Source organism: Dipodomys merriami, unplaced genomic scaffold (assembly GCF_024711535.1).
Source record: "Dipodomys merriami isolate MVZ:Mamm:240054 unplaced genomic scaffold, mDipMer1.0.p SCAF_48, whole genome shotgun sequence".
Lineage (NCBI taxonomy): Eukaryota > Metazoa > Chordata > Mammalia > Rodentia > Heteromyidae > Dipodomys > Dipodomys merriami.
The window spans coordinates 5,405,948-5,431,517 of record NW_027206046.1 but is presented as its reverse complement, the minus strand read 5'-3'; the positions used below and the strand labels follow the sequence as shown (position 1 = coordinate 5,431,517).

General features: G+C 34.7%; 1 protein-coding gene across 4 annotated transcripts in view; it reads right to left on the bottom strand.

Annotated features, from left to right (window-relative positions):
* Vps13c (vacuolar protein sorting 13 homolog C) overlaps positions 1-25,570 on the bottom strand; it is a 147,548-nt gene that overhangs the window by 103,464 nt on the left and 18,514 nt on the right. For 2 of the 4 annotated variants that reach the window (XM_069995258.1, XM_069995262.1), the window contains exons 5-16: positions 25,153-25,254; positions 20,423-20,485; positions 16,273-16,338; positions 15,897-16,006; positions 12,244-12,303; positions 11,194-11,253; positions 9,526-9,606; positions 8,790-8,847; positions 6,601-6,728; positions 4,841-4,947; positions 3,898-4,069; positions 2,944-3,006 (exon numbers count right to left, since the gene is read on the bottom strand). In XM_069995258.1, coding sequence (XP_069851359.1) covers positions 2,944-3,006; positions 3,898-4,069; positions 4,841-4,947; positions 6,601-6,728; positions 8,790-8,847; positions 9,526-9,606; positions 11,194-11,253; positions 12,244-12,303; positions 15,897-16,006; positions 16,273-16,338; positions 20,423-20,485; positions 25,153-25,254 — 1,070 coding nt within the window. The remainder of the gene's footprint in view (positions 1-2,943; positions 3,007-3,897; positions 4,070-4,840; positions 4,948-6,600; positions 6,729-8,789; positions 8,848-9,525; positions 9,607-11,193; positions 11,254-12,243; positions 12,304-15,896; positions 16,007-16,272; positions 16,339-20,422; positions 20,486-25,152; positions 25,255-25,570) is intronic. The other 2 variants (XM_069995260.1, XM_069995261.1) reach the window with 2 other exon arrangements.

Sequence of the window (25,570 nt, the reverse complement as noted above, 5' to 3'; positions counted from 1 at the left end):
AGGGGGAAACTGAGAGAAAGCAAAGGAAGGGGTAACACTGTCCAAAAAGAAATGTACTCACTGCTGACTAATGAAACAGTAACCTCTTTGTACAAACTTTAATAATAGTAACAATAAAATTATATATTAGGACTGGGAAGGTGGCTCAGTGGTAGAGCACTTGCCTTGCATGCATGAGGCCCTGGGTTGGATTCCTCAGCACCACATAGGCAAAAAAGAAAAAAGCAGGAAGTGGTGCTGTGGCTCAGGTGGTAGAGCGCTAGACTTGAGCTGAAGTGCTGAGGGACAGCGCCCAGGCCCAGAGTTCAGGCCCCACAACCGGACCCCGCCAAAAAAAATTATATATTAAAAAAGGGAAACAGTAGGTAAATATGATCAAAGTATATTATATAACATGTATATCATAGTAAAACTTCTTGTACAATTAATATATGCTAATAAAAATGCACCCTCCTTAAAGAAAAGCAATGAAACAATCCACAAAAAGATGTTTCAACACTTAACATATTTGAAACAACCATATTTCAGAACTCATATGTATTAATGGATTGCTAAAAGATAGAAATAGTCCTCAAGTTTCATTTCATCCTGTCTCGACTCCATAAGTCCTGCCTTGTTTATCTACTGTTCCTTCCCTTTGTCCACTTTTTAGATGAGGGACCAAAAAGTAGAAAAGAAAGGAAACAAATGAATGGGAGAAGTAATGTAGGCTCTATCTCCTCCCTCCCTGAATAAGTACACTTCAATAATTGCTTTCCCACTTAGAAAATCAAGTGCTTTAAATTGACAGTGAATTTATAATACATTGAAAATATCTACATGATAAGAAGTAAAAGAATCCAAAAGAGAAGTAAAAGAAAAACATTATATTCACTTATTAAACCTATTCTCTCCATTACAGAAATAAAAGACTAAGTACACATTCAAGCTCTGTATGAATTTGCAAAAGGAAATTGAACAACAGATCTACTATTATAAAGACCTCAACTTAGTAATGTTTAACCCTTTCTGTACTTAAGAAAAAAAAATCTTGTATTGAAGCGCCACCATCTACCACTGAATTCTTCAAGGAGTAGATTCCAGGCATCAGGATGGTATAGCCATTCCCCAGGTGAGTCTAGTATGCATCCAGGGGTCAGAACCACTAAGGTGGCAACACAGGAGTTCCCTTCAACAGCAGAGACTCACACTGGAGGTTGAGCTGCTCATAAGTAGAAGACACCAACCAAATGTATTATCACCGAGGCTTTTAAATCTATGAATACTATTTGTTCTTTCAAGGAAAATACAACCAGAGTTCCAATCTAAACAATTTTGAAAAAGAAAGTAACTGAAAACCAAATACTCTAAACAATTTTTTAAAAGAAGAAAAAGCCCGTAGCTGAAATCTTGGTTAAAAGTGTGATCAGCATGTTACAAATTTCAAAGTAACCTCAAAAGTTAAACTTTAAGAAAAGGCAGAGATGAATTAATATGAGAACACACAAAAATACTAAGTTCAAACAATGACAAATCTGTACAAAAATAGAACTTTGGAAAAAAAAACACTTTTCTGTGGAACTATTTTACAAATTCAGCTATTATCACTTAAATATGAAAGCTATCAGAAACTACATATTAATATAATACCAATGTCAAATTTTGGGGTCTGATACTTTATTAAAATTATGAAAGATGTACCCACTGGGGAAAAAGGATTAGGGGTGCATAGGACTTCTATAAAATGTCTTTGCCACTTCCTGTGTAACTATAACTTTTTCAAAGTAAAATATGCATATTTCATATATAGCCAAAAATACATTCAAATATTCTCTAATACTATTATGCACATAGATAAAGGAAACTTTCATTTTTTTCTCTAAAATTTCTCTCTTGCTTTCACTTCCTTCTCATTTGTCATGAGCTCTGGAGTCAACCCTCAGCCTATGTTTAAGTTCTCCGGTTCTATGCACTTTCCATCACAATGAAAAAATAGTGATCTTGGATGAATATAATTGCCTTCTCTTATATACCCATCCTTCTTGGTCTACTTTGCCCAAAAAGGAATCTTCCTTCTTCAATTTTTAGGCAATAGTAACCAGTATTAAGAATTAAACAAAGTGCTGGGAATGCCCCTTAGTAGTACAGTGCTTGCCTAGCATGCATGGAGCCCTGGGTTCGATTTCTCAATACCACATAAACAGAAAAGGCCAGAACTGGCACTGTGGCTTAAGTGGTAGCCTTAAGCAAAAGAAGCTCACGGACAGTGCTTAGGTCCTGAGTTCAAGCCCCAGGACTGGAAAGAAAAGAAAAAAACAGAGTTTAAACCCTCACTTTCTGGTATAGGCTGTGCCAGGAAATGGGTACTTAAAATGGGGAGAGAGGGTAAAGGAAGAGAGGTAAGAGGGTAGACAAATGGAGGGGAAAAGAGAGAGAATACAATCAAGAATTCATTGTATATACCACAAAATTAAGAAAAATAAGGGAAGAGGTGGGTCAAAGGGGGTTGAAAACATTGAAGGGATGAAACAGATCAAGATGTATTGAACATATAAAGTGCTTTGTTAAATGGCAAAAAAGTCAATACATACCCTAAAAAAATTTTTAAAGGGAATGGAAAAAAAAAAGTAAGGGAATGGGTGGATTGGGAGGAATGGATGAGAGTGTTGAAAGGGATGACGTTAATCAACATGCACTGATTCATAAATTGCTTTGTTGGATGGCAACTCCTTTGTGCAACTACAAAGTTAATAAAAATATTCAAAATAAATTAGAAAAGAATTAAACAAGATTAAATAAAAGTCACTTTAAGGAAGATTAAAGTCATCTATTTCTTCTGGTGATTCACTTCTCCAACTATTTCATAAGAGCAATCCACAGCAGTAACAAATATCTTTTTAAATATTCATATTCTCTGTTCCAACAACTGTACCTTGAGAAATTTATGCTTATAAAAATAATTACCTCAACTTGTGCTTGTTGCCTTGCTAAAATGATGTTAAAAACATCTAGACTCTTTTCCAAGTCCTACAAAACAAAGAGATAGTTGGAAGTCAGAACATAATCATTGCTCTCTCCTTTCCAGGTTTACCTAGTCCGTTCCAGTACTTACAATGTAATGAAATTATAAATTTGAATACTAGGGTATTAAATCTTTTAACTTTGTCATAAAATAATTAACTTTTCATATAAAGTAAATCCTCATTTAATAGTATTAAAATTACTTTTCTGAGACCATTAAAATTCAGTCATAAATAAACACAAGAATATTTGTAGAGAGTATTTTGAGTGAGGTATCTAGTATTTTCAATCTTTTGACAATGAGTAAAAAATACTTGTCAATGAGTAAAAACTACTTTTATAAATAATACTCTGAACTATTTTTTTTCTTTTTTGGTCTGGTTGTGGGACTTGAACTCTGGGCCTGGGCACTGTCCCTCAGCTCTTCAGCTCAAGGCTAGTGCTCTACCACTTGAGCCACAGCGCCACTTCCGGCTTTTTTTTTCTTTTTGCTTATGTGGTGCTGGGGAATCGAACCCAGGGCCTCATGCATGCAAGGCAAGCACTCTACCACTGAGCCAGTTTCCCAGCCCTCTGAACTATTTTTTAAACCTGCTATAACATATAAATGGGACTATCACTAACAAAACAAAATCTAACATTTAAACTAGCGATATTTTCTAAATATTACTATACAAACACACATTTCTCCAAATATGGTGTCATAACTCTATTTATCTAATATTAGGATAGATGAAAGGGGGATTTTTTAAAGTAAAAAATGAGAAATAACATTTTACACATTCTCATTAAATTCTGTCTGAAAGATGAATCCTGTTCTAAAACTATACACTGATTGCAAACATGCATAAAGGGGACATTAGACAAACCGCAGTTCTCACTAACAACAAAATATACCTGAATTTGTTTCTGCAATTCTTCTGGAACTTTAGTCTGGGTTAGCTTGTTTTTATATGCAATTTTATATTCCTTAAGTAACTGCCTATGCTTTTTTATGTTACTCCAAGACCACATCTGTGTATATCTTCTTATATGAACTTCCAGTACAGAATCAATCGCATATTTCCACCTAAAAAAAAATAAAGATTTCTAAATGTAAATCTGATTACAAAGTTTTTTTTAAGCAGGTAAATGATTTGATTTTTTAGAGACCCCCTGTTATCCTTTATTGCCTTCCAGTGTATTCCAAGTCCCCTGTACAATCTTCTTCCTTAAACAGACTAAATAAGAAACCCTCTAGAAACAGGCTATACCAACACAAATGATAGGCACAAAACAGCAAAATCATACAGAAAGTATGATTTTGTACAGAAAGTTTTTGTTACTGACAGCCCATGTATACTACAATGGTCTGAAGATTATATTGCCTAGTAACATCACAAATATCTTTGTTCATGTATGTATACACTATGAAGCTCACAGTGATAAAATCACTTAAAGTTAAATGGGCATTGGTGGCTCATGCCTATAAATTCCAGCTACTAAGGAGGCTGAAATTAGAGGATCATGGTTTAAAGCCAGTCCAAGTAGAAAAGTCTGCAAGACTAGAAAAAAAAAAAGCCATAAGGCCAGCACTGCTCAGGTAGTCATGCCCATTATGAGCAAGAAAGCCAGGCAAGCATGAAGCTTTGAGTTTAAGCCCTACTACCAAAAGGGGAAAAAAATTAATGTTCAAACTATTGAATCCTAAGAATCTAGAAATTCAGAAATAGAATATTAGATACAAACTATATAAAAGACTCTGTTTGAAAAAACACAACTGGACTAGATAGCTTTAAATGTTTCTTAACTCTAAGAATCCTATGATTCTCATAAAATGAAATAAAAAATTCAAGCTTACCATTGTCGACAATTGGTATGGAGTGGTAAATAAGGCTTGTATTTTCTATAATGAGCATTTCTAAACATATAATCCATTGATTCCAAAAAGTCAATCATACTTAAGTACTGTAACAGAAATAAAATTATGTTTATTAGAGTGCATACATGAATTAAAGCAGTTTTGATTCTATTTTCAATCTAACAAGACTCCAAATTCCATGAACAGTAGTGCTTGGTAACTCAATAATGTATTTTACCGCATTAAATTGAAGACACTACCAATTATAAGTTGTAACACCAACTTCAGGTTCCATTATAAAAGAAAATAGTGTTGCCAATTAAACTTACACTGCCAATAATATATATCCAAACTTCAGTTATGTTAAAATATGAAATAAATGTACATCTTAGAAACAATGAAGCCAGGTGCCAGTGGCTCACACCTACAGTCCTAGCTACTCAGGAGGCTGAGATCTGAGGACAGAGGTTCAAAGCCAGCCCAGGCAAGGAAAGTCCATGAGATTCTTATCTCCAATTAACCACCAGAAAAGGAAGTGGCACTGTGGCTCAAGTGGTAGAGTGCTTGCCTTGTGCTGAAGAGCTCAAAGACAATGCCCAGGCCCAGATTTCAAGTCCCATGACCAGCCAAAAAAAAAAAAAAAAGGAAGAAAAGAAAGAAAGAAACAATGAAATACTGTGTTTGTTAGCACTGACACAGCATGTCTATTTCCAAAACTGTTCATTTATTTCCCTTTTTACCACTTTAGCAATAGCTAATGCGGTGATTTTTTTCAAATTGTTCCACAAAAGTACTACTTAATTAAAGCATAATAAAGTTAGTCAATTACGTATATTATCACCAACACAGCAATTTTGTATAGATCTGATGAATAGCTCAAAAGGAGGGAATGGTGGGGGAGGCGGGATTTGAGAAGGAGGGGAGGAAAAAAGGAGAGAGGAGTGCTAATATGACTGCTAGGGCATGAAAATATGGCAATTCTAGCTTCTATCTCCAAGTTTTTTCTCTCTTTTTTTTTCCAGTTCTGGGGCTTGAACTCAGGGCCTGTTGACTTTCCCTGAGCTTCTTTGTGCTCAAAGCTAGTGCTCCACTTGAGTCACAGCACCACTTCCAGCTTTTTCTGAGTAGTTATTGGAGATAAGAGTCGTTTCTGCCCAGGTTGACTACTAACTGCAATCCTCAGATCTCAGCCTCTTGAATAGATAGTATTACAAGCATGAGCCACTGGCACCCTGCCCTCCATGACACTTAATGCATTTCTGCCTAAGGATTACCTACAAATATTAAACACTTGAAATATATTCAGTCTGAACTGAAATGTAACTGTAAAACAGATTCCAAAGACTTGAGGAGAAGAAAAAGGATATAAATTATATTTTTATGTTCATAACATTTCAAAATGAAGTTTTAGAAATACTAGTTTACATAAAATAGGTCATTAGGGGTGTTTCACTTTTTCTTTTTAGTTTGCTAATGTAACTAGTACAAAATTTAGAGACACAAAATTACTTGCACTGGGCTTAAAGCCCAATTAGCTTCTTTTTCAATTCAATTAGTTCTACAAGTCTGCTATCCAAACTCTGAAAAGATTAGACTATATAAAAAACACCATCACTTAATTCTGAAATTCCTTTTTTAACAAGTCAAATCTCATCATAACCAAAAGAATCACTAGGTCATTAGAGAAGGAATAATCAGGAAAGACAGAAGGAGTGAAAATTAAACTTTATCAAAGCGAGGAAAGTGCAGTGGTACCTTACCTGAGGCTTGGTCAGTTCAATGGCAATATTTTGAACTTCTATGTTACAATCCAGTTTGGGTGTTTTGAGCTCTGCTTCTGCATAAGGATTCATGTAGAGTTTTGCAGAGGCCAATATTGGCTGGAAAACTTACATCACAGGGGGAAGACATTAGATATATTTATATGCTCTGACATAGAATAACTAAGAACACTGTTACTATGATAGGAAATATGACCCAGACTAGATGTAACAAATCATTCTGTAAAATATTTAAATATATGTATATGTATAATGCCAATTATTAAGCTATCAGTTGAAGTAGAATCTCCAAGGAGGAAATTGAAATCCTTTGTTTCTAGGTAAAAAATGTGTAAGACAGTCTTTGTATAAAACTAGGGTTCTCTTCCTTGCTAAAAGACATTTAATGATAATGATATTATTTATTAAAACACACAAGTACAGAAAGGAAATAAAATCTAATTGATATCTTTCTTACTTTTTCACTGGCAGAATTTAAGAACAGAATCACAAAATCATACCAAAACAAAAATTACTCACAACTTTTTGATTTTCAAATGATCATACATATATTATCTTAGAGTCAATAAAGAAATTATTATTAGCTGAGCAACAGTGGCTCACTCTTGCAGTCTTATAATCAGCTATTCATGAGGCTGGTATCTGAGGATAGCAGTTTAAAACCAACCCAAACAGAAAACCCAGGAGATTCTATCTTCAATTAACCATGAAAAGTCTGGAATGGAGGTAAGTCTCAGTATCAGAGAACCAGCCATGCATTAAGTGATGGGGATTAGGAGTGCAAGACCCAATGCCAGCACAAAGCAAACAAACAAACAAACAGGGAGGAAGGAAGGGAAGAAAATATTCAGTAGTAAAACAAACAAACAGGGAGGTGGGAAGGGAAGAAAATATTTAGTAGTAATAGAAAAAGTGTATTAGGAAAGATAAAACCAAAGGTAACATATCTTAACTGTTACTATGTTAACAGTATGTAAAATATTACCCTTAAAAAAGTTACATTTTACCTAAGATTGTATACAGAACTTTTAACTAAGTTACAGGTTATTTATAAATGTATAAAACTAAACTGGTATATTTCTGAGTCTGTTTTTCATCAATGAAATTAAATTCTTTCACAATCTGGGGACACTTTAACACTGTCATTGTGCATTAACAGTTGGCAATTAAGTCCATAAATAAAATAACAAAGAACCAGAGTGACAGATATTATGGAAAGCATGAGCATGAAAGGACAATTATAAAGGGTTGCACTCACTAACTGAAAACAGACAGCTCTTTAGAATGAAACTGAAACAGGGGAAAAGTAAATAAACACATGGCTTTGTTAAAGATCTATTTTTGAAACAAAGGAGAGGGTGTCAAGAAATAGAAAAATTCTTTTTGGTGTGGGGTTTTGGCTCAAGTGGTAGAACATCTGCCTAGCAAGCAAAGGCAAGGCTCCAAGTTCAAAACCTAGTACCCCAAAAAGTTCCATTTTTTAAAAGTCTAGTGATTGATTTATCAGATGTGACATGCAAGGAGTGATCTGAATTCAAAGATCTCAGACCTGTCTAAAGAATGAAAGGAGAAAAGAAGGAGGAAGAGATGGAAGAGGTAGAACAGATGGAAGAAGTAGAAGAGGAGGAGGGGATGAAGGGAAAAAGGAGGAGGAGGGGGAGGAAGAAGAGGTAGAGGAGGAGGAGGGGGAGGAGGGAGGGAAGGCGGGAGGGAGGGAAGGAGGGAGGGAGGAAGGAAGGAAGGAAGGAAGAAAGGAAGGAAGGAAGGGGAGGGAGGGAGGGAGGGAGGGTAGGGAGGGAGGAAGGGAGGCAGGCAGGCAGACCTAGGTCCTCAAGCAACATAGTAAGAAGATGTAAAGAAGGCATAGAGGAGGTTACCTATAAGAAAACTCAGTTTTCCTGACTTTCCTCTCATTCATCAACAGCATATGCTTAACAATCGAGTCCTAAGTAATCAACTGTAATAAATATGCCATGTCATAAGATTAAGTTACAAAATTAGTATGTTTTGTTTGTTAAAGTAACTTTATTAGGCAGTTAAAATATTTCATTCCATCTTCATGACATGAAATCAACTTTCACTAGTACTTACTATATTTGAAAAGCTATGTGAAAATATATGTTCCATTTCCTTCTTAAAACATGTATTCAGCTTTTACTAGTACTTACTGTACTGATAGTTTGGAGGTGTATTTCTACTTGTAAGAATCTCATTTTTCAGCTGTGCCTAAACACAAAATTTGAATTGTATGAGAATGAAAAAGAAAACATACATATACAGAAAATGAAAACTTCATTCTTACATCAGTACCTTTGCTCCTATCATTGTAACTACCATAAGAAAATATATTAGGCATTATTCATACATTTATTTCTTTAGTATATGTATGGAGAAACAGAAAATGCTGAAACATCACAATTTTATCTAGAAACATCACAATTTTATATTTGTTCTAACTCTGAAAACAAAATTACATATACATACACATCCACAAATTTCTATTCAATGGTAAATCATTTGTTATAATATCCTAAGAAGGGCTAGAATCTTGAAATGTAGAAAATTTAACTATTCTGCTTTCCTCTAAGAAAAGAAACAGAACTAAAATTATCTTAACACATTGAAGAATTAATCTTCTATTCAGGAAATCATCATCACAAATGCTCAAAATATATGTCAAAGACATATGCTTTAGGTCTGAGAGATATTACCTTTTCTTTACAACACTCTTAATCAGACTCCTATGAAATAACAAAATAGACACATATGGATTTCAAAAATTGTTTTTCATAATTCTGACTCAATGAAAACAAGCAAATTACCAAACTCCTATCCTCATTAGGCATTCTTGTTAAATACATTTAAGGAGAATAGTTAGCACTTCCAGGTATATTCTGAAATTACCAAGATCTGTTCCCTGGATCTCTGGTAAGACAGGCAGCAATTCACATTCCAGTAGGCACCGAGACTATCAAGTTTTATAAGCTACAAAAGAAAAATGAAAGCAGTCAGGCAACAAATACATTGACATTGTAAATCAATACTAAAAGATTATTCTCATGTTCAGTACTCCTAAATAATCCAATTGTCATTTTGAACTTTTAAAGGAAAGAAAATAATGTAAAAATGAGTACAAGTGTATTTGTTAGACTTTACTAAGTTTAGCATTTGCTAAATTGTGCTTCCAGGAACCCAATTTCCAAGACATTCATCCATTCAATTTACAAAGGTTTATTGAGAATTTACCAGGTAAATGTTTTGCTACATAAAGAAGACATAATCCTATAGTAGATACCAGGAAGAGGTGGTAAGAGAGCTCTATGATTAATAAGGTGGAAAACATTGCTAATTGCTACATTCCTAATAAGTAGCCTTATGAGGGTCATAATGCCATTAGCATATTTAAAGTACTGTGACACCTAAAGGTTTTTTTTAAAAAATGAAATATGCTTGTTTAATTACAAGTGGTTCAGTACTTCAATAAATAATTTCACTTGACCCTATAACATTTTTCCACTTGAATTCATCTCTTAATCACTGTATGTTTATAAATCCCATCAGTAAAACATCAATTTTTGCCATTTCTTCACTTCAGATAGGGAATGTCACATAGTGAAAAGCAAAGTCAAAACTAGACCTTTAGAGTTTTAATTCACTGCTAATTTATTTTTATTGACACCTGCTGTTGAAAGTATATTATTACCTTTGAGAAAAACTTTGCCAGAGATAGTGACTCTAGCCTACACAGTATCTTCTGATATAAAGGGTATTTTTCTTATAGTACAAAGGTAGCCAGGATTTCTGTTACTACAAGCATTTTCTATGGATAAACCAGTTAATAAAAAATCAGTATTTTACTAAAGTCAAATGTGATATACTGAATCTCATACTCAAGCTTTGCTGTATTGATTTAGGTCTGTCCTTAAATAAGATGTACCTATAGACACTTGCAGAATTCACAATAAAACTACAAATAGATGATACTAAAATAGAACTAGATGGAGCCTTTAGTGCTCCTATCACTGAGTTCTGAAATTCTACTGGTAACCCTGGCACTTCACAGCTTGTAAGCGTAAAGATAGCTACTTGTATGGTTTTTTAAAAACATACAAGATTCTTTTGTTGTTTTGTATGTCCCTCCCCCACGGTATAACCCCTGCTTTCACTGTATTTGATGTTGTTATAATTTGTGGAGGGGAAGGGAAAAAACAAATCGCTTAAATAGGGATGCAGGTAGACCATTGCAACAATGAGAAGTACAAGTCATTATGTCAAAAACGAACTTTACAACTTTGGTGCGGGGGGAGGAGGGTTGGGTGAGGGGGGAGCGGATGGGATGGGAAGGGGAAACAAAGGAGGAGGCTACAATGCTTGATAAGAAATGTACTCATTATTTTGCCCATGTAATTGTAACCCCTCTGTACAGTATTTTCACAATAAAAAAAATACAAGATTCTAACTTTCAGTTCACACCAATGGCACATTCTGCTCTGAAAATAATTATTCAAGATTATGTATTAGGTGTTTACACTAGGGAAACAAACTGAAATTTTCATTCTAATAATGTAATACCTTGTATATAATTTTTTCTGCTTCATTTAATATGCATGGAGTCCAGTGTTCATTAGTAGTCTATAAAAAGAAGAAAAAGTAATTATGAAACATGCTCTAAATGTCAATTCCAGTGCTGTCATACATGTACATGTGAACAGTAACAGAATAAGGAACAAAAACATCTAGCTAATGTTGGCTCTGGGGTTTTTTGTGTGGCAAATTCAAAGGAATAATGAAAAATAGAATTAGGAGTTTTTAACTGAGTTCCTTCATTCAGAATTCGGTATAAATAAAAACAGCCAGTATGTACTCTCATTGAAGAAAGCGTACAACTAAACTTATTTCACAAGGGCATTGCTGTTGAACTTGTTGAGAACAGTGTCAGTGGATGCTGAATATATTAGCTAGGAGTCAGCATGAAGAGAAGACAGAAGAAGTACAGGGAGAAAACTCAGAAGTCTGGTTGGAAAGCAGTAGTTATTGGAGCCTGAGAGGGGAGGGAGATGGTTAAGGAAGGCATGTTTATATAAAGCAGAGAGAAAAATGTTGTACTTAATTGCTTACAAGAAGAAGAGAAAGGGAAGGAAGAAATTGATATTTTGATATTTGTTACAAAATAAATTAAAATAATTAGAAATAATTGGCATCACTAAAAATGCTGAACTTCTAGAGAAGCTATAGCAAAATAGTTTATAAAAATATAACAACTAGGGGGCTGGGAAGGTGGCTCAGTGGTAGAGCGCTTGCCTTGCATGCATGAGGCCCTGGATTCGATTCCTCAGCACCACATAAGCAGAAAAAAAAAAAGCTGGAAGTGGTGCTATGGCTCAAGTGGTAGCGTGCTAGCCTTGAGCTGAAGAGCTGAGGGACAGCGCCCAGGCCCAGAGTTCAGGCCCCACAACCGGACCCAAAAAAAAAAAAAAAAAAAAAATATATATATATATATATATATATATATATATATGTATAAAACAACTATTTGCATCAATAGTTGATCTTAGACAAATCAGCTTGTGACTTCAAAATCATACTTTACAGACATTAAAAAAAAAACAACACCAATCTTACCAAAAGACTGAATTCTCCCAGTGTGACACCAAATGAAAGAGGTCTTTTTGGATCAGTAACCTACCAAGAAAGAAAAAAGATATTAAAACACACTGATAGAGAGGGCAGAAGCATGCCCCACCCTTTACAATAGCAGCAGAAAGGAATGTATTTACAAAGAAATAACATAACTGAATTCATAAAAAGGAAAGAAGAAAGCAATGTGACCAACATAACCCACACTTCACGAGTGTAATACATCTGTGGTACTAACATGATACCTTCCCCAGGGAATCCTTTCTCTTACTAGAAGTACAATGACTGAGTAACTCAGACCAAATAGACTCTTCTCTACATGTTTCCAAATGGACAATCTTTTCATCTGTATCAATAAAGATGTTCTTCATTACAAATTACGCAAAGTGTCACAGGTTATGACACTGTCACGAATATGTTTTCAAACATTTAAGATTTTCACCCTTGGGAAGGTGAACTATTTATGCCTTTACTTTTCTTGACACTTCAACAATTACTTCAACAATATTTCACTAGAAAATACTCAGGATAGTTTTTGAAATGGGGTCTCAGTGTGTAGCCCAGTCTAGCCTCAAACTCCTCCTGCCTCAGTGTCCCAAGTGCTGGGATTACAGGTATGCATTACCATACTGAGCTACAGATTCTCAACACAAAATCCTCAGTCTCTGTGCCCAGAATCTACCAGCATTAACTGTTGTCCTATTTCTGATGTTCAAAACTTAAGTGAAATTTACACACAACATTTAATTTGTGCCAAAGTGTGCAGTTCCATGGTCTAAAACATCCTTGAGATGAGTAAAGTCATGCTGTATTGTTTGTAAGGACAGAAACTAGAAAAACTCATCAGAGGAAACTCATAATGTTCAAAAATCATCCAACTAAATGCCATAGTTTAGTCACATTGATGGACCCTTCTCAAAAAGGAAATGTGCATGTATGCTCTGATATAGCTGAAAAGCACAAACAGCCTTTGGGGCTATATTTTTAATTAGTATTAAATACACAATGATGATGACAAAACATTTTCCTTTCATCCTATACTCATCATTTTTGTATACAAAGAATATTGGACATCAATGGCATGGGTGAGTTCCCACTTATCATGTGATTACAAAACCAAGTAAGTGTGTTTCCTCTAAGTTCACATGAGCCTGGTACACAAAGGTGGATCACAGCATATACTCACAGATAACTAGTTCAACTAACTTGTAGCTATGTCAACAACACACAACTCAATAGTTGCTAATACACTACTTACAAACTGCTGCCATTATCTAAATGAACTTCTTTATGATAAATTATTATTTTCCCATTTCTTAATCCTAGGCTTGTTATACGTTTCTAGGTACAATTAAGGTAGTTACACTGAAACAGACACCATACAAAAACCTTTCGTGCTTTTTTTCTTCATTTTGCCACTGATACTCCCTCTTTAAATCTGATATTACTTTTCCCACTACTGTGTGTCTCTATTTTTTTAATTAAATGGAGAGGAATATATGCCTTGCTAATTGTTATCAGTCAGTAAAATGCTTAGTTTATCTTGACACTGAGATTGCCATTCAGTAATACATCATTAAGGAGTTTTATTATCTTTTTAACTGACAAATATTAACTGTATACACTACTGAGTGAAATGTGATATTTCTATGTATGTAAACATGATAAGCAAACAGGGTATTAACATGCTAGCATCTCACATGCTTAGCATATCTTTGTGGGATGTGGCCAAAAGGGAACCCTACTGCATTGTTGGTGGGAGTGTAAACTTGTTTAACCACTCTGGAAAGCAGTGTGGAGGTTCCTCAAAAGACTACACATAGAGCTCCCTTATGACCCAAAAATCCCACTTTTGGGCATTTACCCAATTGATCAAAAACAGGTCATGCCAAAGTTACCAGCACAACCATGTTTATTGCAGCATTATTTACCATAGCTAAGATATGGAACCAACCCAGATGCCTCTCAGTAGATGAATGGATCAGAAAATGGTGTGCGTGTGCGTGTGCGTGTGCGTGTACGTGTGTGTGTGTGCGCATACAATGGAATTCTATGCCTCCTTGCCTCTTTTCCTAGGAAATGGAAAGACTTGGAAAAAAATTATATTAAGTGAAGTAAGCCAGGGCCAAAGAAACATAGGTCCCATGGTTTCCCTTGTTTGTAGTGACTAGTACATGTCTAGGACAGCAGAGAAGGCCAAAGGCCATATACATACGACCACATGATATAATGTTAAGCAAAATGTACCCCAAGACAGGAACACAAGAGGTTTTTTTTTCTTGCTTGCTAGTGTTTTTAATGTATTTACAATGTATTATGTGATTTTTTTGTTTCTATTGTAGGTTCTTCCCCCATGGCATAACCCCTGTTTTCACTGGATTTATGCCCGTGTTCTGCGTCTTGTATATACATTTTTTGTAATTTGAGGAGGAGAAGGGATATTGCAGAATGCTTAAATGGGGATGCAGGCTAATCCATTGTGATGATGAGATGTACAGGACACTATATTGGAAATGAACATTACAATGTCGGGTGTGGGGGTGGGATGAGTTGGGGAGGCGGAGAGGGAAGTGACGGTAGGGGAAAAATAAAGGAGGAGGTAACAATGCTCGCTATTAAATGTACTCATTACACTGTAACCCCTCTATACAACATTTTTACAATTAAAAAATGTAAAGTTAAAAAAAAGAAATTCAAAATCTGTTCTTAGAGAAATTTTAAAGTACACATTAATTATTGACTATAATTAAAGTACACATTAATTCCTGACAGTGCCGGACACTAGGTGTCCAGAGTTTATTCCTCCTAAATGAAACTTTGCACCTACTATCCAATCTCTCCTTCTGGCCCCAAATTTGACTGTTTGAGACAACATACAAGTCAAGTCATGAAGAAAGTCTCTTTCTGCGCCTGGCAGAAACATAATGATCTCCACACTTCCATCCAAGTTATTGGAATGACAGCACCACCTTCTTTTTTAAGGCTAAGCAGTATTCCCCTATCAAATACAATATTTTTGGTATTCATTCACCTATTGGCAGGCCCTTCCACTGCTTCCTTATCTCAACTACTGGAAATAGCAATGCCACAAATACAAAAGCTAACTCCTCAATACCTAGAAGTGGAATTACTAGGTACCATATTAACTCTATTTTTGTTTTAGGGTACCCCCGCCATTTTAAAAACATAGCTATAATAATTTATATTGCAAACAATGGTCTATATATGTTCCCATTTCTCCACATAATCTTAACAGTATTTTCTCAAACATTTGACATGTTGAATATACTTTATTTTTCTGAATTTTTATAAATATGGGCATTTATATTGTTTATGACATTTATGTGATAGCAAAACTTCTATTAGTAATTCCATATAGCCAAAACAAAATGTCAGTATAAAATGCAATTATATCTTAATATGTAAAACAAAATTCAAATAAAATACGAGAAAACAATCTATGTGGTATTTTATGCTATATTTATATGCTTAAATTCCCAGTTAAAATAGTCTAACACACTCTTCATCAGAAAAAGTATCAACCTGAGATTTAAACTGAGTACAGGTAATCCATACATAGAATATAACAAAATATACATTGGATTACAAATATAAAATATAAAATTAAAATCACTTACATCATCTTCATATTTAATATGTATGTCTGTGATTTTTACTTGTACATTTTTTATTACTTGAGTCGCCAATTTTTCCAGAAATGTATCCTTTTTTGCTTCTTTTGGCTTATCTATAAAAAACAGAAAATACAAGCTGAAGAGGTGAAATTCTCCTGCACCACATAATGGATGACCAAAGGAGAGCTAGGGCACTACACAATGGAAATCACACCAATTCTAGTGTCTTTACAATTTTATGTTTATTTTACATTTTAGTATGTATTAAAACTTATTTTCAAAGCGAAATTGTAATCTAATAGTCATTTTGCCTTTCATGATACTAATGAAGTAGCAACGTGTAGAAACAACACATGGCATAAAAACTACTTTTACCTACCTTTTGAGCGCTCAAGACCTTTAAAACGTTTCTTAAAGTGTTTTTTGTGCTTTTTACGCTTACGTCCTTCTCAGTGGAAGCATTTTAGTGAGAAAAGGATAAAATGCAAGTTAGCAGACAAGAGGACAGCAGAGAAAGAGACTTCTTCCTGACAGCAAATTCTGGCACAACTCACTGTTTCTTTAACCTGAAATAACCTGACTTCAATACAAACACAATCCCACAAATCTTCAGTAAAGATAAATAACCTTCTTTAATATAGAAAATAACTTGGCAGGTACAACTACAAAAACTGGATAAATAGCCACTCTCAGTGTCCTTTATATTATTGGTAGCTGTATAATACAAAGTTTCAGTTTAATATCAATATTACCAAAATATTGGAAATGTAATAATGACAAGGTAAAATTTTCACAAAAGGTTTAGATAAATGTGTGGTATAAGGAATATGTGAAATGACTGGGTAGGCTGATAACATATGATTTTCTCTGAATGATACAACTCATAAACAAAACTGTATCATGGGTTAAAAATATAAATAAGAAGGGCATGAAATGTACATAAGACTATCTGTTCAATTAGTTGAGCAATTTCTATAAAACCTCATCCTTCCTTCATTTAGTACTGCCTCAGTGTATTCTGGAATAAACATCTTTCTTACCTAACTTCAGATCACTCTTGTTTGTGGTACCAGTATTTGAATTCAGTGCCTCAAGCTTGCTAGAAAAGTGATCTACCACTTTAGCAACACCCCTGTCTTTAATGCTTTCATTATTTTTGAGATAAGGTCTGATGTCTTTGTGCCAGGCCAGCCTACCACATAGTTCAGACCAGGCACACACATATCCACACTTGGCTTATTTATTGAAATCAAGTCTTAACTGGACTGGCCTCAAACTTCTATCCTCCCAATTTCTGCCTCCTGAGTAACTAGAATTATAAGTATGAACCACTGCTACTAGACCGTCTTTATATGCAATTGCCAATTAGTCATTACTTCTAGTCTGAACTTTTTCTCTTCAATTTTTTATTGTTTATATATAAAAGTGATGTATAGAGAGTTTACAGTTATATAAGGTATATATAAGTGATGTACAGAGAGTTTACAGTTATATAAGGCAGACAGAGTACATTTCTTTTTAGACAATGTAACCTCTTCCATCATTCTCTTCCACTTTTTCCCTTTCATACCCACTCACAAGTTGTACAAGTTGTACAGTTCATTTTCAAAATTGTGTAGTCTGAACTTGCAAGAAAGTATCTACACAGTCTCCTGGCCTCTGGACCTTACTTCTTACTAAAAGTCATTCTATACTGTTACCAGATTGGTATCTTTTTTTTTGTTTTTGGTCAGTCTGGGGCTTGAACTCTGGGCTTGGATGCTGTTCTGAGCTCTTCAGCTCAAGGCAAGCACTCTACCACTTGAGCCACAGCACCACATCTGGTTTTCTGGTGGTTAACTGGAGGTAAGAATCTCACAGACTTTCCTACCCACGCTGGCTCTGAACCACAATCCTTAGACCTCAGCCTCTGAAGTAGCTAGGATTACAGGCATGAGCCACAGGCACCTGGCTTAGATTGGTATCTTTTAAATGACTAATAAAACCCATTAAGCTTCTTTTCATAATTATCTGAAGATTCTGCAGCTTACCACATAAAATCAAGTGTTTGTATAACATGGAAGGTTCTTTGATGATCTGATCCCTATGTCTGTCCTGTTCTATCTCCTGTCACTCATCTTTGCACTGCAAACTACAGAAATTCTGTCATTCCTGGTGCAATCTATACACTGTGACCTGTCATTCCAAAAACATGAGCTGCTCTCCCTAATGTTCATATGAGGAAAACTTCAAGTCTAGCACTATCTGTGTAAAGCCTTTTAACTATTCTAGGCAGCTTCAGTGACTTAGTATAGAACCCCAAGGAGTACCATTCATACTATGCAAAGTCTGTACAAATGCTTTGTGCACACTTCCTCTTTTGCTGCAGAATATCAGATAGTTTGAGTTGAAGCTTACAAAAATTAAAAAATTCCTATGTCATCAATAAAATTGCATGGTAAAGCTGATTCAAATTGTTTTGTTTTTCTTTTCTACTCTGGGAGTGTGGTAGTACAGAATACAGTGACTATTTATTTGTACAGTAAGATGTCCTACACTGAATCACACTAAGACGCCAGCGACTTCACAAACCACTGCCTTTGCACAGTAGCACAAATGTCATCAGTGAAAAAAAATCAATGATTTATGTTATTATGAAAGTAGTTTATTGTTTTTGTTTGTAAAACCACTGCCTTTCCATCAGTAGCACAAATGTCATCAGTGAACAAAATCAACTACATTTATGAAAAGTTTACTTTTTTTCACTGTGATACTATGGTTTGAACTCAGGGCCTCATACTTGCTAGGCAGGCACTCTTCCATTTGAATCACGCCTCAAGTTCTGTTTTTTTTAAGTTCATGTTATTTTTGAGAAGGGTCTCAGGTATCCAGCATACACTTAAGCCACAATCAACTTATTTTCACTCCTGCTGTCATTGTCATTGCTGGGTTTACAGGCCACATCACCACATCTCACTTCCCTGTCATGGAGGTAGTCTTGTAGACTTTTCTGCCCAGACTGGCCTAGAACTGTGATCTCCTCATCTCAGTTTCTCACATAGCCTGGGAATGACAGGCCCATGTCACTATACCCAGCTATGGATTGAGAAGGACTCTCACAAACTCTTCTGCCCAGGCTGGTCTCTAATGCTAATTGTTCTGACCTTCCCCCCATCCCTCCCCCACTCCACCTGCCACCAAGTAGCTGATTATAGGCATGAGCCACCAGACCCAGCTATGAAAATAAAACCACTGCTCTGGAAAAAAAAATAAAGAATAGTTCAGAAATAAAAAAATTCAAAGAAACTATTTCATCAAATGAGGAAAGAATATATACTAAGAAACTGAAAAGATTAAATACCAAGAAGTCCACATTAAATTTTAGCCAAATATCCTCATTTTAGAGAAAGGGCAACTGAATCAATTAGCTTTTACTTTATAGTGATCATGGTCTGCTGACCTTAACAAGAAGGCCCAGTAATTTTGTGAGATGGGCCATTAGAACTCATTATCTCACAAATAAGTTACTTTTAGAAGGATTGGAAAACATTGGCCCTGGCAGACTACAGGAAACTTGAATTTGATTATAACCTACAAATCTGGACAGTGAGCCATGAGAAACCTAGGGTAACAAACTAACAGAGCCAGCTATGTTACTAAAGGGGGACAACTATTAAAGGGAAACTGCTTTTAGGATGATTTCTCTCAATGCTGTGAGCTGCCATGCAAATCCTTCTCCCATGGGTCATCATTAATCTACATATTAAAGAAGCTCCTAGCTGTAAAAGTAATTCTAGCATAATATTTACTGTTAAAAATTCAAGATACATTTGCCATATAATCACAACAAACTTTAATGTTATTAAAACAATACAAGTTACTGAAATCATATAAAGTATAAAAATTAATAAATTATTTAAATATTAAAATTATTTAAAATATTAACAACCATTACTTATTAGGTAGATTTTCTAGTAAATAAAATAATTCTATTAGGAATCCTAAAGCAAACAGCCTTCAGTGTGTATTTGTGAAGCTTCAAATTTCAAAATGCTATACAAGACAGTGGTCTAGAGGAGCCTCCAAATACTGCTGCACAGGTAAAACAATCAAAGGATATGAGAAGAAATGCAAATGGTATCTCCTATCAAGTTCCAAATAAATCACTGCCCCCAGTACATGTTATTGACTTTTACAAGTTTCAATTCCATTGCTCTAGGGGAGTGTTTAGTTGCAAAACTAGTAGAGTACAAAAGGCAGTACAAATTCCGGTAGGTATAAATGTGAGCCTCACAAGGGCAGTGAACTGTATTTTCTCACAAACATCAAGAACTCAATATGGTGCTTCCACAAGAAGACACTACAATACTCGCTGGATGAACAGATTGCTAGAGATGGCAGGGAAAGGGAATGATGGAAAAGGAGGAACATGAATTACATTTCCATATTTTTCCAGAATAGCACACCATCAAATGGACTCCACTAAAAGCACAAACATGGCCAAAAGCTAATTTGGAGATAATGGAAGAGAATTAACCATGCATACCCACCAGGCTTGATGTCCTTGTAAACAAAGCTTTCCAAGCCATAGATGAGCTCCCCTGAGTGTACACCTGCATCCACATGGCAGCAATAACCAAAATGCAAAGCATTTAAAGACTTCTTAAATTTCACATGTAAAATGTGTCTGAGCTTAATCTCAAAGAATTAGAAATCATCAACTGAAATTCAATGACTCCAAAAGCACTTATTTCTAAGGAAATATTCATGGACATGCCATTTTCATTCTTTCAGCAGACAATTTTATGATACTAAAACAAAAATTCCTAATAATTAAAGTTGTAACCAACATTTCAAATTAAACAAGGAAGGCAAATAATGATGGTTAGTATCTCATTGAAATCTTTGACAAGTACAACAAAAATTAGACTTTTATTTTTGCCTTCCATTTTATCATTTTCTGTGATATGTAATACTAAATATAGAGTTGGATGAAATGTTATTTTAGTGGGATCTGTTCCTTAGATACTGTCCAAATCCTTCCTATCAATTCCTGTTAATGATGCTCAACAGCATCATCTCCAATTTCCCTCCCCAAGTCTAGCGTCACTGAGATATCACTAAAATTTTAACATCTCTAAATCAATCTCTGTATTTTTAAAGAGAGAGAGAGAAAAGGAATATTCACTGACTACCCTACTTATTTCAGATTAAAGATAACTACTGCATTAAGAATATAGGATCTAGAGCCAAACTAGGTTTAACTTCTTGCTTTCCCATTTTCTAGCTATGTGGCCTAGGAACTAACAGCCTCTGTATTATATATAGGGTGCTAACTATTATATGAGTTGATTCAAATGAAGCATTTTGAAGAATTACTAGCAAAAGGTAAATGCTAAATAAATGAGAGTTCCCATTGTCATTATGTTCATCATTGGGACACTGAAATCTCTGTAAACTGACCTAAACTTACTGCTTCCCAACCTCATGTCCAACTATACTCTATAACCTCCCAAACATCAATTGTACTTTTCCATCTTTACTGTATCCTCTACCCAGAATGACCTCTGGCTTTTCTGTCTCCTTTCCATGTCTTCACATTGTCTGCCCCCATCTTTTTGCCTGAACACAGTGAGTTCATTCTGAACCCCTGTAATATTCTACATGTACTCTTTGATAGGACTCAACACTTCCTCCCACTTACCATTATTTTCCCAATTCAAATGTAAAGCCTCTGACAGTAGGGGCCAGGGATTTTCTAATTTTTCTGTCTCTAACAATGTACAGAGCAGACTGGTATCTGACTTAAAAGCATGTAAAAGAAGCTAGATGATAATGCCTTCAAAATTCTAATTTTGAGCCTATCAGTCTATATCCAAATAACACAAACAAGTCTGAAAACACAAAGACATTCAAATGTACCTTGAAAGATTTTTCAGAATTATATTAAAAACAACTAAATATGCCTACCAAGAAAAGGAGAAAACTAGGAAAAAAGACAAAGGGTCCCAGGAACAGTGAATGCGACACTGAAGAATTATGAGAGCCAGTCTTGGGAAGATAGCTGCGCAACAAGCCAAGAAAAACCAATTCAGGGTTGGTGATACAGCGCTGAGTTAGGGCTCTTGCCTACTTTTAATTTTTCATTACCACAAAAACAAAGCAAAATTTAAAAAGATTTCAGAGAAAGAAAAGGTACATGTGAGGAAATCCAGCAGGTAGGTTAAAAAGAAAACATAACAGACAAATTTCAGGTAGCATGTGAAAAATATTAGAGGTAAGTTAATTTACACAATTATGCAAAAAAGTATTCACAATTCAAGAAAAGGAAAAAAATGCATAGAAAGTATAATCCAAGTACATCAAATGACCTACATAGTGAGATTTTTACAGCTAAGTAAATTCTCTAGAAATAAAATCATAAGTATATTTCAATTGTTATTCCAAGAACTAGTGGACAACACTTATTTTAACAATATGAATTAGTTTAAATCCATTTTTTAAAACAGATCAAGGATTTTATTTTCATTTTTATCATGGGCTGCTTAAGGTTGAGTCACATTCTCTTCTTACCTCTTTGACTTCTTTTCATGTTTTCAAAATCAAGAAAGGTAACGATACTAGCAACTAGTGGCAATGTGTAAAGTAGCTAAAGACATCTTCATCATTCACATTAAGGACATTCCATAAAAATGTGACTTATAGCCATAGAAACTAAAAAAGTATACTTACAAGCAGTCAGGAGAATTAAATGCACTTTGAGCAGTTCCCAAACTCATCTCTTTTATACTCAGAATACATTTTTGATAAATCTAATACAGTATGCTAAAACTTAGTTACACAATTTCACTTTCTGAATTGTAATTCCATCTAAACAAAATGTAAATTTTATCATCCCAGAAGTCACAATGTAATTATAGTCTATCATATAGATCCATTTTCACAGTTAATTCTACAGCTGTTAATCCTCTATGGATACATCCAATCATCCACAATTGTCTCCACCAATCCTAGGCATTAAAAGCCCAGGAATCAAAATTTCCCAGGTACTCAATACAAAATGTAGAGCAAGTATAACTATTCAATTAAATGAAAACATGCCGTGCCTTTCTTATAGATTACTGAAAACACTAAAATACTTTTGAGCAATCATAAATCATTCCCACTCAAAAAAAGTCAACTCTGGAATCTATTTGCCAAGAGAAAAAATATGGATTATATGTAATATGAATTACAAATGTGAAACTATACATTATATCAACATATCTAGTATCTGTCACTATGGCTATTGATGATTATACAAAACTACAGGTATTAAGAAAATGTATTTAACTTGAGGTTTAAAGTAATGAAATTCTAGTGCTGTCCAAAGTTTCCTCTCATATTGTTAGCACTGTTTCTATCTTCATGTATTAAACAAAACTGAATGGAAAGAAGTGCTGAACTACTATTTAAAAAAAAACTATAGTATACTTTATTTTGCATACAAAAGCAATACAAATAAAGAAAACTGTTTCCCTAAAAATATACGTATTTAAGATGCAGTAGAGAGGCAAAATATTCTTAAGTGTAAAAGAGAAAAGAAAAAGGCTTTTAAAAAATTTCTAACAATCATGGAAGCCTCTGTTTTATGAATAGAATTAGTAATGTTTTTAGAAGACTATTACTGCATAGGAAAAACATACATGGGACAAAAAGGATTAGAATCAGATGATAAAGGATCTTATTAGGGCTGGTTTTTCCCCCCAAGACAGAGGCTCACTTGGTTGCCTAGCTGGCTGGAACTACTGGGCTTAAATCACTCTCCCATCTCAGCTTCCACTATACCAGAGCTAAGACTGTAACCACCACACCTGATAGAGCAAGCTATTTTTAAGAGAAAACTTTGAGCAGGCATAGTGACTGATGCCTGTAATCCTGGCACTCAGGAGGCTCAAGCAGGAGGATCTCAAGTTCAAAATTAGCCTAGGCTATGTGGCAAGTTTCAAGATCATCTTCAGATACCAAAAGACAGAAAGAAAAAAAATTGCATTGGTTTAGTTAAGCCAGCGGTCCACACATACATACAAGACATCATGTATCTAAATAAACCATTATTTCTAACAATATTTCCCTCATCTTTTAAGAAAGAACATCTCCCTTCACCATAGAAATATGTACATATGTCACCAAATGACAATAGAAGAAAAGTATTAACAACTCTTGTTCTCCAGTTGGCAACTAGGATATGACTGGGAAAGTCTTTGAGTTCATCACTATAGACTACTGCTTTTTATTTCATTCTGTGCCTGCACTTAAACTATATCATCGAATTCATTTTTTGATTAAAAGTAAACATGTGTATATGTGTGTATATATATGTATGTATATGTGTGTATATTTTTTATTTATTTTTTATTTTGTGCCATTTCTAGGACTTGAACTCTTGGCCTGGGAGCTGTCCCTGGACCTTTCTGTGCACAAGAATAGCACTCTACCACTTGAGCCACAGCACCACTTTTGGCTTTTTTGAGTAGTTTATTGGAGATAAGAGTTTCATAGAGACTTTCTGCCAAGGCTGGCTTCGAACTATGATCCTCAGATCTCGACCTCCTGAGTAGCTGGGATTACAAATGTGAGCCACCAATGCTGGGCTCTGATATCCTTTACCATATGAAGAGAAACAGCAGGAACTAAAATGACAGCAACATTTTTTTCTCAACATCACAATACTATTATAACCTCATTATCCTGCAAGAACACAAGTAAAAATGCACAGAAACATGTAATAATGTTTGGCTAAAACAAAGAGGCCTGAAGCAACCTACAGAATTTGAAAAGTTTCCTAAAGTAATATACTCAAAGTGACTGGTTAACCCAAAATGGGAAAAACCTAACTGCCAATGAAAACAACAATCAAAGAAAAAAAGCAATCAGGGGGGAGGGGGGAGGCGGGGAAGGGAGGTGAAGGGTAAACAAAGGAGGAGGCTGCAATGCTTGGTAAGAAATGTATGCATTATCCTGCCCATGTAATTGTAGCCCCTCTGTACAGTATGTTCTCAAATAAAATAAAATTAAATTAAAAAAAGAAAAAAAAAAGAAAAAAAAAAAGAAAAAAGCAATCAGTTTTAAACATGTCACTAAAAAGTTTATAATCATTATTTTGAGACAGGATTTTTAAAAAGATTCTTTCTTTGGAACTATAGTTTAAGAAGGTCTGTGAATGCATGCTCTTTAAAGTGATTAAAAGTATCTAAAATATAGGTATATGCAGCTTATATAAAACATGAACTTACTGTACCTTTCTCTGCTGCTTTTTGAAGGGCTTCTTCAATTCGGGAAAGCTCTTTCTGTTTACTATCCTGCAAAGATTTTTCTTCTTTTTCAGCATCATATTTAATACCTAAACATATATATGTGTGTAATTCACACAAAAGAAATGGAATTAGTAAAGAAACAAATGGAAAAATTTAACTTCATGATAACTGTGATGTAACCTGTTATTTTTTGCAAATCCAAGAACATTTCTGCATCCTTTAGTTTTACAAAAAGCTTAAAAATAAATTATCCTTGTTTATTTATAAAGCTTATATCAAAAAATGAGTAAGGAAAAGAAATTATAAGGATAAAGGGAGACAGGTAAAAAGCAGAAAGGAGACAGTGAAAGAGAGAAACAAAAGGAAGGCAAAAACATACCACTGTATTGACTGTTAATATTT